The sequence below is a fragment of the Cucurbita pepo genome, chromosome 8, assembly GCF_057944985.1.
Source record: "Cucurbita pepo subsp. pepo isolate OVF chromosome 8, ASM5794498v1, whole genome shotgun sequence".
Classification (NCBI taxonomy): Eukaryota; Viridiplantae; Streptophyta; class Magnoliopsida; order Cucurbitales; family Cucurbitaceae; genus Cucurbita; species Cucurbita pepo.
Genome location: NC_141805.1, coordinates 3,247,285 through 3,259,994, shown reverse-complemented (window position 1 = coordinate 3,259,994; position 12,710 = coordinate 3,247,285). Strand labels below are relative to the sequence as shown.

The following is a 12,710-nucleotide window of genomic DNA, read 5'->3' as shown; positions in this document are numbered from 1 at the left end:
GACTAAGTTTAGGGCATAACTTGAGTTTTGTTCACGTGCTTGACAATATTATTCCAAAGCTCTTGTATATTTACCCTTCGTGACGTGGACATAGCTTAGAACATAATAATTTTGTAGAGCTTTTGCTTGGTCTGATATGATATCTATTATATCATTCGTTATTCCATTGAATGAATCATTTGTCTATAATTGTACGTAAGATTCTGTTGGCTCGATGAACTAGCTCGAGATTCTCTCTCGATTATCTCGAGTAGTTTGAGTGGATTAGATCAAAATTTGTACAAGTCATATCTTCTATTACCACTTTGTAATTATTTGTTATTATTTATATAATCTTTTAAATAGAGACAAAATTAGTCCACTCTTAAAAATAATACCATTAATGGACATTTTAACAATACCTATGTTAAGCTTAAAACTTTAAAAAAAAATTAAAAATTAAAAAATAATAATAATAAAAGGAAACGGCTCCTCTGCCGGAGTGAATAATCAGTGTTCGCGTTAGGGATTCATTTTATTTCAGCCGCCACTTCTCCGCCGTCTTCTCCGCCGGCGCTCATCATCCTACACCTGTTCTGATTCCTGCCTTTGTTGATTTCGCCTACAAAAGCAAGTCTCTCTTTGTTCATCGTGAGTGACACAGAGAGCGAAATAAGTGTATCTTTTTGCCTTGTTCTACAGTTTATCTTTGCTCCGCCGCTCTGTAGCTCTGTAATTCCTGTTTGTTTTTGTAGCAAAAACGTGCAGATTTTTCTTACGGTGTCTTCTAATGGCGTCATCGATGAAATTCACAGATTGTTCCCCTTCCGCCATTGTTCGTCTTGTTCCCACTACTCGAACCAGGTTTCGAAGCTCCGATAGCGCTGTTCTCTTTCACCGTGTTCTTGGCCGTTCCTGTCCTGCGTATCCTAGAACTTTTGTTTCTCGATCTTCAATTTCAACTTTGCCCGTCATCTCCGGTATGTCTCTTTGTTTATGAGAAAAATTCTTTGATGATTCTTTTATTTAGAGCTTCATAGGATCTGCCGTTTCATTTTCACCTAATTTTTCTCCTTGAACTTGTGGAACTATGGAATGTTTTTGCGTTGATTTTATGCTGCTTGCAAGCATTCGGTGCTAAAATGGCATTAAATTGTTGTAGTTTTGTATGCTGGCTATGCAACTTCAGAATAAGTGTTCTATGTATAGGCATGCATGTTGTGGTTGGATGATCTTGGATTGTTCATAGTTTTTTATGTACTTTTTCAGTAACCATTACCATGGAGAATTCAGCTTGATTTTCATAGTTAGAGCAATGGAGAGATCTTTTTGTGTGGCTTTTATGCTAGGGATTCTGGATTCTTATTTTCTTTTTACTTCAGCTTCAATCTCGACCGAGGCAACTGCACAAGTTATTGATGGAAAATTGGTGGCGAAGCAGATAAGAGAGGAGATTACTGCTGAAGTATCTCGAATGAAGGATGCCATTGGTGTTGTTCCGGGATTAGCAGTCATCCTTGTTGGAGATAGGAAGGATTCTGCAACATATGTACGAAACAAGAAAAAAGCTTGTGAATCTGTGGGTATTAAATCCTTTGAAGTAAACTTGCCTGAAAATGCTACCGAGCAAGAAGTGCTCAAGCACATATCCGACTTCAATGATGATCCATCTGTCCATGGCATCCTTGTTCAATTACCTTTGCCTAAGGTATGTTTACTAAACTTCATTTCATTTGTCAAATAACTTATATGGTGAGATCCCACCTTCAAAGAACGAGTGTTAGCAAGGACGCTGGCTCTCAAAGGGGGGTGGATTGTGAGATCCCACATCGGTTGGAGAGGGAAACGAAGTATTCTTTATAAGGGTGTGAAAACCTCTCCCTAGCAGACGCGTTTTAAAACTGTGAGGCTTATGACGATATGTAACAGGCCAAAACGGACAATATCTGCTAGTGATGGGCTTGAGCTGTTACATATATTGTCACAATTTACTATATTATCTTAGAATATTACTAAGGACACTCTAAACTTAAGACCTCGGTCTATAATCATTTGCTTGTTTGCCTTTTGTTTTTGAAAATTATGCTCACAAGCACTTCTTCCACATGAGTTTCTATGTTTTTTTAATCTAGAAAACCAAACAAAAGGGCTTAGAAGGAACGAGTTCGAACAGGGTGGCTACCTATCTAGGATTTAATACCCTACGAGGTTCTTTGACAACCAAATGTTGTAGGTCAAGTGGTCATCCCATGATATTAGTTGAAGTGTGCGCAAGTTGGCCTAGACACCCATGAATGTTAGAAAAGAACCAATTTTAAAAACGTGTTTTTTTATTGTAGAATGGACTAAGAATTCAATTTAAAACCATAGTAAAAAAATGGAGAGAAAACAAGTACAAATTAAACTTCGAAACATGCATAGTAAAAAAAAATTGTTATCGAGCGGTGTGGTCATGTCGTTCGTTGGGTGCTGCTAAGTTTTGTTGGTATCTGCATTATTTGTTTGCTATCTTCATTTCCACATGCCTTATCCTATGTAAATATAGATGAGAGTTTGAACTTAGGACTTTACATTGCAATATGCATATTTTGTTAGTACAAAAAATATGGAATATACGAGGATGTGAACCGCCGACCTCAAGAGAGTAATTAGTACATGTCAATTACTCGTTGAGCTGTACTCACTTTGGCAACCGAAAACATATTTATAGCAATATTATGGTCCAATGGACCCCATTTACATTAGCTATTCAAGATCCAAGATAACATGTTTTCATTGATTTGGCAGCACATGAATGAACAGAATGTATTACATGCTGTTAGCATTGAAAAAGACGTAGATGGATTCCACCCATTGAACATTGGTCGTCTTGCAATGAGAGGTGAAGAACCGTTGTTTGTTCCATGCACACCAAAAGGGTGTATTGAATTGCTGCATAGATACAACATTAGTATCAAAGGAAAGAGAGCTGTTGTAATCGGTAGAAGCAATATTGTAGGAACTCCAGCTGCTCTTTTGCTTCAAGTGAGTTTTTAATTTTTAATCTATCTACTTCATGTTAAACGAACACGACTCTCCACAATGGTATGATATTGTCCACTTTGAGCATAAGCTCTCATGGCTTTGCTTTGGGCTTCCCCAAAAGGCTCATACCAATGGAGAGAGTATTTCTTGATTATAAACCCATGATCATTCCCTAAATTAGCCGATGTGGGACTTTCATCATCCAACACCTCCCCTCGAACAAAGTACGTCTCCCCTTAATCGAGGCTCGACTCCTTTTTCTTTTTGGAGTCTTAGTCATTTTTTACTATGCCTTCGAGGAGGCTCGACTCCTTTTTCTTTTGGAGTCCTTTGTTCGACATTTGAGGATTTACCAATCTATTGGCACGACTAAGTTTAGGGCATGGCTCTAATACCATGTTAAACGAACACGACTCTCCATAATGGTATGATAATGTCCACTTTGAGCATAAGCTCTCATGGCTTTGCTTTGGACTTCTCCAAAAGGCCTCCTACCAATGGAGAGAGTATTCCTTGATTATAAACCCATGATCATTCCCTAAATTAGCCGATGTGGGACTTTCATCATCCAACACTTCACAACTTTATCGGTTGTAGATTATGTTGACGATAGTTTATCGTTTTTGTGTAGCGAGAAGATGCGACCGTTAGCGTAGTTCATTCAAGGACCAAGGACCCCGAAGAGTTAACAAGACAAGCTGATATTATCATCTCAGCAGTTGGCAAAGCTAATATGGTTGAGGGAAGTTGGATAAAGCCTGGTGCGGTAATTATCGATGTTGGAATTAATCCAGTAGAGGTGAGTAAAGTACTTTTACACAAACATTTATTATCGTTAAACACTTTTAAAGGATTACGTGTTACGATTAGATCGAATAAGCCCTTGTTCTCTTTGATCTTCGTGGCATGTCTATGTACATATGGCTAAACCGAAATCTTCTCTCATTTCTACATTCGAAGTTTCACACTCGGTTGTCATCTTCGTGTAACAGGATGCAAGTAGTCCTCGTGGATATCGACTCGTAGGGGATGTCTGTTATGAGGAGGCCAGCAAAATTGCTTCGGCTATTACTCCTGTACCCGGGGGAGTCGGGCCAATGACGATAGCAATGCTCCTCTCGAACACGCTCACAGCAGCAAAGAGAACACACAACTTCCAGTGAAATTTACCTAAAAAGCTTTCCTTTAGCAAAGGACCAAGCTGTTAAATAACCCCATGTGTGAGCACACATCTTCTCAAGTCATTACAACTTATCTTCTTTTGAGTGAATGAATGACTTGTGGAGATTGAACCTTGTATTTGTTGGATCTTTTCTATATGCTGAATAATCACAGGGGATACACATTTTGTTGTTGCATTGTCGTATCGAAGTCTAGGTAGGGGTGCAAATTATAACGAACAAGACGGATTGAAACAGAAATCGATCGGTCGGGATGGAAAGATGAATGGTCGAGATGATGACTATTTGATGATATGTCATAAATCATAAGTAGGTCAATCTCAAACCGACATTTCGTTTTTTTAACAAAAATTTATTCACGAACTGAACTAACTAAATTAATTATCCAATTGGTCAAAATCAAAATGAATCGGCTCTAACTAATTTATTAAATGAACCAAATTCACTCGACTGTAGTTCAAAATTGATTTTCTTTTTCTTCCACAAATTCAATTTCATTTAGAGTGATTTCATACAGAGAAGTGAAGGGAAAGGAGTTGTTATCTAGGTAATTGAAGAAGTTGTAGAAGAGCACCACCACGGTTCAAGTCCCGACACATAGAGGATTAATTCAGCAAAAAGAATCGTGAATCAAGGGAAGAATGCTACAAGAATTCTGCAGTCACCCTCGACCGAGACCTAGATGGCAACCTAACCTAGTACATCATAATTGAGAAAGGAAATACCCCTAGAAAAAGAAAAATAACAAAACACGGGCAGAATGTATTGAGAGACCCAGCCTTCGGCTTAAAATGGTCATAGTCTAGAGCTCTTACTCAGGCTCTCAAAATCACTTTCAAACATGCCACTAATTATCGATATCATTTTCAAATATATCACCAATGATGGCAAAGGGGAGGGGATCAAACATATTTCAGAATATGCTCGTTATTAGGTATAGCTAAAAATAAATATGGTACCAACTTTAACTTCTTTTGACCTTTGTGTATCCATCCCAGAAATTAGAAACTGCAACCTCAAATTTGGAGGGAACATGAGTGAAGAGCATCTGATCTGAACATAACTTTTTAGTCTAATTTTCAATAGATAATTAATGCTATTATCAGCATCTTCAAATTGTTACTGGAATAAACAAAAAACGTAATGGAAGTTCTACAATTATGACCTTTTCTCTGTAGAATTGGATCGTGACGAAGATGGAGAGAGCGTAATTCTTGCACCTCGTTCTGGCTATAGCTATGTTAGAGCTTCCCGTTGTCCGAAAGATCGATACGTGCTTCAAAATGATCGATTCCCATCTTATTGTTTTGTTTAGTACTTCTTAAAATGGACACCTGAGACAAGAAAATAGAGGATTTAATAATCAACCAAAGGTTTCACAAATATGATTGTTTGAAATATTCACAAATAGTCTCCTTTCTCTAACATATCGTCTCCAACATACCTTTCTCTAGAATATCTACCACTAATTTTTCACTCAAGGACTTTTCTTTCCTTTTCTGTCATATTTCTGCCTAACTTTTCTCTCTAAAATTTATTTCCATCTCTAATATTTCTCTTTCTATAGCTTTTATTTCCCTGTGCTCCTCGTTATTTTTCTAACCCGGTAACATTTCTCTTTATAACATTGCTCTTGTAACGGCCCAAGTTTACCGATAGCAAATACTGTCCTCTTTGGGCTTTCCCTTTCAGACTTCCCCTCAAAGTTTTTAAAACGCGTCTGCTAGGAAGAGGTTTCCACTCCCTTATAAAGAATGCTTCGTTCTCCTCCCCAACTGATGTGGGATCTCACAGCTCTCCCTCTCTCTAACAGATCTCTCTCAAATTTCTGTCTACTTTCATTCCCTCTCTCTAACCTCTCCCTCTAAAACTTATACCTTTTTTTCCCTCTCTCTAACGTAGCTTAGTCTCCCTCTACTCTAAAAAATAGAAAACAAAAGGTAGTGTATATAACCCCTTACCTTAAGGCCTTATACAAATTAAACAGCTTGGATTCTAACATCATCACAGAATCAGAAAACTGTGAATAAATACCTTGGGTCGTTCCATGGAGCTTGCAAAGTAACCCATTCCAAATGAAAGGGATGAATAAGCAGCAGCAATCTCCACGGCTTTCAACTTCTGCGGATTTCCTGGGGCCTGTGGCAACAATACTGAGATACATAATTATGATAGATGGAATAACAAAAAGTGTTCAATTAGTAGGTCACCAATTTAGGAGCATCGGCCTGGACAAGTAAAATCCCAGCACTCTTATCAGTATTATGTTGACTGCTTTCTTGAACAAAATTGCGTAGAACTTTCATGCAAGCAGAGGCCGGACCTGCCTGTGATCTGAGTGGACCATATATAACGATGTCAAATAAAAATAATAGACGACTCAACTTAGTTAATTAGTATGCAAATATTCTTCAATGTGCAAACAATATGACCTGATCAAGAATAAATGCAACGAATGAAGAAAGATTTTCAGATGGTCATTATCTCATCAAGCAATGTTATCCAGGGAGAAAACTTGACTAATCTTAATATATTAACTACTTTCCAGATTCAATATACACACGGTTGCTTGGTTCGAATTATTTAAGAAATTCAAACACTCCATATGCGCATTCAAACTTCAGCTTGGGTGCTCGCTTGAAAAAAAACAAACCAAAAGTTATTGATATTAGTGTTACCATTAGATAATCGATTGTGAAAGTGAAATAAATACACTGGCAATATGCTTTATACAAAAGTTTCCTTCTAGAGAATCCGTAGATGGCCACCATGACTTGAACTCATTCCCTCAAACCCCTTATTATTTACATGGTCTTTTTTTTATCACTAGACCAACACATCATGATTTTGTTCTTAATAAATATTGCCAACATTCTATAGAATAAAGTCCTCCACGCTGCACAAAGACCTCCCCTATAGAAACCATATGGTTGGTGTTCTAATATGAGAACATCATAAGAAATTCATTCAGGTACATTGACAACAATTAAACAATGAACACAGACGATTACGCTTGGTTCTACAATGTACAGTTATAGAAATCTTTAGGTTGAGGTCAAAGTTCCGGAGTCTGTGTTTGTGCATTTTGGATAAGCAATTTCAGAATAAATAAAATGAAACCTCAAAATATTGAAGTGTTTTAGCACTGAAAATTCACTGAAACCTAATCATGGATGATGGAGAAACATACAGTGATAATGATACACAGCATTCCCTAGCTGCAAATCCTTTCATTAGATACTCTCCTCCACCAGAAACACAACCCCCAACCATGAAGGGAGTCCCAAATGGACCTTTTGAGGACGCCCAACAACCTGAACCATACATTGCTGCTAATCCTACACGTCCACTGACCTAAAAGTTAAAATCTGTTAAAATCCTTTTCTAATCATGCAATTATACTTCTACCTCGATCAAATAATGTGAGGAAAAGCACAAACTACCTTCATTGCAATGCCACCACTTGAGGCCCCAGATGCGATATGTCCTTCACTGTCAACACATATAACACCAACCGTGTCCATAGTACAATCATTTTCTGCATCATTTAACGTTGCTGACTGGCATGTTGTGCCTTCCAGTGGATTGGGTGATTGGACTTCTACACAATCAAAATAAAAATAAATAAAAGGCATTAGGAACAGGCGAGAGGAGATGGTTAAAATAGGATAACATATAAAATAGAGAACCCAAACCCGATATTCTAGTATTGTCTTGAGAACTGCAAGAATTCACTACATAAGAATTCTCTTTCTTTTCTTTCGCACGTTGAATCATTGACTTGTATCTTTCCCATTGAACTTTTGCTCTTTCTGTCACCAACCACTATATGTGATGGTAAAAGATGAGATGATTCACCCAACAATGTAAGATATAGATGGTTAATTCAATGCTTAGATAAATCAAAGAAGATTTTACTTGGGCCCTTTTGACAACCATTTCAATTTTCAGTTTTTGGTTTTTTTGTTTTTTAAAAACAAAAACCATACATGTTCAATAATTGTTTTATTTTTGGTTTCCTGATTTTAAAAAATCAGAGATGAAAAAAAAAAATAGAGACCAATAAAAATGTTTCGGAAAGAAAAGTTAAAGATGGTAAATTTAGAGACAAAAGAAAATATTTAGTGAGAGAATATTAATTAGACTTCATAAACAAAAATATTAGTTATAAAGAAAATAGAAAAAAGAAGTTAGATGGGAAGAAATAAATTTAGAGAGAGAAAATTTAAATAAAAAGAGAAATTTTAGAAATAGTATGGTTAAGCATAAAAAATATGTAAGAGAAATAAAGATAAATGAGAAAAATAAAGTAAAGTTGTAGCAAGAGAAAATTTAGGGAGCTATGTTTTCTCAAAAGAAAAGTTAGAGATACATTTATTAGAGAGAGAAATGTTAGGGAAAAATTTTAGAAGTAGATAAGTTAGGAGAGAAATTTTAGAAATAGATGAGATAAAGAGAAATAAAAGTTGAGAGAGAAATTAGAAATGTATATTAAAGAGAAGATAAATGAAAGTTAATAAAGATGAACATTTTAAAGAAAATAAAAAGTTATGCAGGGATGAAAATTAGGGAAAGAGAGGAAAATTATATCGAGAAGACAATTTGTAGAGAGAGAAACAAAAATTTTGTAGAGAGAAATATAGGGATTAAAGTTTTGGAAAGAAAAAAAGTAAGAAAAATGAATTTGTTGGAGAAAGATGTGTCAAAGAGGAAGAAAATGAGTTCTACTTTTTTTATATATATAAAAAAAAAAAATTGCTTCTAATTTCGAAAACGGTTTTAAAAAAACATAAAACAAAAAACAAAATTGGTTATCACACAACTCTGGTTTTGAAATGAAAAACAAAAACAGAATACAGAAAATGAAACGATTATCAAACGGTCCCTTAGTTACTCATATAACCTCATTAGCCTCTGCAGTAGTTTCTGGCAACCAAATGCCTTTGGACTTTGCCCAAGTACAAGCACCCTCACCAACTAGGAAGCTGCACAAGGAAAACCTTCCTGGTGATTAGATTTTAGAAATTAGAAATTCAAGAATGAAGCAGCATACTAGTTGTTACATACTCTGCAATCTACATTCAAGAGCAATACCACATCAAATCTTGATAAAAACAAAACAGTACACTGTTTTCCAGAATTGTTTAGAATCGAAGTAGGAAAATAAACAAAGCAAAAAATAAAGAATAGTAATGGCAATGGCATCATCCGTTGCTAAACTTGAAACCAACTCGCATGATGATGAGAAGGCGAGGCCCTCAGCGCACTTAACGTACAAGAAGAGGGAGGCAGGTCGCAAAGGAGGGGACGAGTCAACGGTTAGTTAGTTGGAATCAGTGTGTTGTGAATGTGCTTTTTGAGGGTTGTCCAGTTTTTGTAATAGGGTGATGTGACAATAGGCTATGTAGGGAGGACCGGTATTTCATTTGCAGGTTATATCCATGCATGGACATTCAGCTAGTAAGATCTGTTCGGTCTGAAGCTTACTCTAGGAAGGACAGTACTCGGCCTCTTGAAGCCCAGAGATTATTGTGTGTTGGGGACTGTTCTCATTGTTTCCATGCTGATTTTCTCTGCAACTTCGTGAGACAGACCGACTAATGTCTAACACACGCGAAAAATATCCTATTATAGGAAAAATGCTAGAGCCATTGCAAGGAAAGATAATAAAGCAATGCAATCTCACAATAATAATTACATCGGAGGTATAAGGCCCAGCAGAGACGATCCCAATATTTGTTCCTTTGCCAGTAAAGCAGCGATTTTTATAGCATTTCGGACACCTGATCTAGAACATATGATAGATATCAATTAAGTTAACAAAATAAGTACAGTAGCAGTACTATTAAAATGTGCAAATATATAGTCACACATAATATATGGAGATCGAAATAACCGAGAAGCCAATGCTGATAAATGATAACAGATAGTTTCATCATTAGAGAATGTTAAACCTGGCACTGCACCAACAGCTCCAAAAGCACCTGTATCACCATCCATAATACTAGCATCACACTCTACACGACCATCTTCGGTCAAATTGGATCCTCGTCCAGCATTTGTCACTGGATCATCCTACAATAAATTCTCTCTATAAATATAGATTATACAAATAGAAACTTTAAGAGTTTCAGAGAACAGTAGGTCGCCATATTATAACATTATAGCACTTTAATAGGTACTAGTACAGCTAATTCGTCGTGAGGATAAGACACTTAGTGAACCAACAACCGCAAAGTAATGAAAATGGTACCACCAAACGACACGATCCCAGTAAGACTGGTATGAACACTTTGTTTCACTACAAATCATCCGAATTCAGTAGTCCAACTATGGTATGATGATTTTCATTCCAGATATAGAATAGGTATTCATATGATACAAACCATACATTACCAAAGGTAAAATTACACTGCAGCACTATGAGAAAACGAAACGAAATAAGATATTTGACAGAGAAAATTACCTCTAGAACTTGTATAGCTGCGGAAACAGCATCTAAACAACCGCCTGAGCCCTGAAACAAGTCGGAATAATGGAAGGAGTTTATAAGTCTATAATGAAGAAGATGCCAATGAACTTCAAATACAAATTATTCGAAAGAAGAATATGAATTTTTCGCCATCTCATGCACTTCTCTGTAACTCCATACATGCCAACAGTGCGATGAAGAAGATATTTCCAATTGAAATGATTCGAAAACAAGAATAGGCAGTGGTCGTCCTCGTGAACTTCCAAATAACTCCATACATGCCAAAAAAATGCAATGAAGAAGACAATCACAAACTTCAAATGAAAATTATTCAACAGGAAGCAACGCTCGATACAGACCAATAATGCAGCGAAGAAAACATAGACGAACTTCAAATAAAAATCATACAAAAAGAAGAATACAAAGAGGTCGCCATGCTCGTGAACTTCTCCAGAGCTGGATACATTCCAACAAAATTTATATCTACAATCACACTGAACAAGGAATCCGGCTCGCTTAACACAATCAATTGGATAGGGGAAATACGAAAATCTAAAAATCCGGTAATCCTAGTTTCAACTTTCCATCGAGTGAAAATCGAAAATGCATCAGTCTTTGTGTTTGATTGAGTTGACAGATTGTGAAACAAACCTTTCGGAGAACTAGAGAGGCAGCTAAACAAGCGCGTTTCATGGCCGACCTGAGGGCTTTCTCGTTGGAAGGTGCGTGAAATCCCGCGCCAACATGAACAGCAACGAAAAATCTATGGCCTTGATCTTGAGCCTCGGCAGCCATTTCTCACGATAAACAACAATGTAAAGCGGAAGAACGAGTTCCGGCGATCGGGCGGCCGTAGTTAGAATCGGCGAGTCAAACGTCGGCACTGTACGCTTTGAAGCAATGAAAATTCCATATTCCACCCTTTTTTTCCTTTTTAGTACGATACAGTTAAAAAAATAAATAAAATAAATAAATAAATAATATTAATTATTTTAATATTAGTATTTTCAAATATTGAGACATTATTTAATTATTAATTATTAATTATTTAGAAATTTGGCTAAATATATTTTTTAACTTACTCAAGTATTAACGGTAAAGATATTTTATAAGTAAAGACGAGGTGTACATGCTAGCTAAGAGGATTCGAATACCTGACTTAAGAACTGTGGTGTTATACGGGTTTGCTTGGACCCAGTTAAAAAAGGAATGGACCCGGTTAAAAAAGGAATGATTTTTTCCTCTTAGGGTAAATCATGATCGTAAATACTGGCCCAAAACTATAAAACTTGAGAGAGAGAGGCGATAAACACAAAACCGACTTGAACATAGCTCTACTAGTCAAGATATTAGTAACTTTTGATACCTCGTTTGTATATATATATGAGAGAGTGGCCGACTCGAACATATCTCGTTCAAATCTCTACTGGTCAACATATTTGTAGTAACTTCCATTCAAATGAAGTTGCAATATGTTTGCTTTTTTTCATCGAGATTGAGCTGCATGTAAAGGTTCTTACTCTACGACCGAACAACTAAAGCTTTCATCAAAGGGTTGGAGGAAGTCGAACAAATGTAAACGACTTGTCACATCAGAAATCTCGATTTTTTGATGTAGTTGCAGTATTTTTGCTTTTTTTCATCGAGATTGAACTGCATGCAGAGGATCATACTCCACAACCAAACAACTAAAGCTTTCATCGAAGGGTTGGAGAAAGTTAAACAAACGTAAACGACTCGTCACGTCATCGAGATTGAGCTGCATGCAGAGATTCTTACTCCACGACCAAGAAACTAAAGCTTTCATCAAAACATATGAGAATGCTGGAACAAACACAGACAATTCCGCATTCAAACAGTAACCAAAGGGGAGCTCAATCCCGAGAATGTAAACTCAAGGTGGGACCTGAATCCCAAAGTGTAAACTCGAGGTGGGAGCTGAATCCCGAGAGGAGATAAATCCCGAGAATGTAAACTCGATGTGGGAGCTAAATCCCGAGAATGTAAACTCGAGGTGGGAGCTGAATCCCGAGAATGTAAACTCGAGGTAGGAG

At 36.7% G+C, this 12,710-nt stretch overlaps 2 protein-coding genes across 5 annotated transcripts; one reads left to right on the top strand and one right to left on the bottom strand.

Moving 5' to 3' along the window:
* The first annotated feature begins 456 nt into the window (after window positions 1-456).
* Window positions 457-4,361, top strand: EMB3127 (Amino acid dehydrogenase family protein). 3 transcript variants are annotated; one of them, XM_023683548.2, is made up of 6 exons: window positions 457-609; window positions 735-959; window positions 1,362-1,687; window positions 2,767-3,003; window positions 3,635-3,802; window positions 3,996-4,361. In XM_023683548.2, exons 2-6 carry the CDS (start codon window positions 770-772, stop codon window positions 4,164-4,166), a joined length of 1,092 nt encoding a protein of 363 aa, XP_023539316.2. In that variant the 5' UTR covers window positions 457-609; window positions 735-769; the 3' UTR covers window positions 4,167-4,361. The 3 variants fall into 3 exon arrangements, with proteins under 3 accessions (XP_023539316.2, XP_086982348.1, XP_023539315.2); XM_087126222.1 differs by having other exon boundaries at window positions 458-609; window positions 748-959; XM_023683547.2 differs by having other exon boundaries at window positions 470-630.
* An 872-nt stretch (window positions 4,362-5,233) lies between these two features.
* LOC111801219 (N-terminal nucleophile aminohydrolases (Ntn hydrolases) superfamily protein) lies at window positions 5,234-11,588 on the bottom strand. Of its 2 annotated transcripts, none has more exons than XR_015422200.1 (11): window positions 11,308-11,588; window positions 10,651-10,701; window positions 10,139-10,259; window positions 9,883-9,967; window positions 9,088-9,169; window positions 7,880-8,009; window positions 7,628-7,785; window positions 7,375-7,538; window positions 6,395-6,518; window positions 6,219-6,337; window positions 5,234-5,518 (listed from the first exon to the last, which is right to left on the bottom strand). XR_015422200.1 is itself a non-coding variant. In XM_023685246.2 (11 exons), exons 1-11 carry the CDS (start codon window positions 11,449-11,451, stop codon window positions 5,426-5,428), a joined length of 1,257 nt encoding a protein of 418 aa, XP_023541014.1. In that variant the 5' UTR covers window positions 11,452-11,588; the 3' UTR covers window positions 5,234-5,425. The 2 variants fall into 2 exon arrangements, 1 of the variants encoding a protein (XP_023541014.1); XM_023685246.2 differs by having other exon boundaries at window positions 6,219-6,323.
* Between the last annotated feature and the right edge of the window lie 1,122 nt (window positions 11,589-12,710).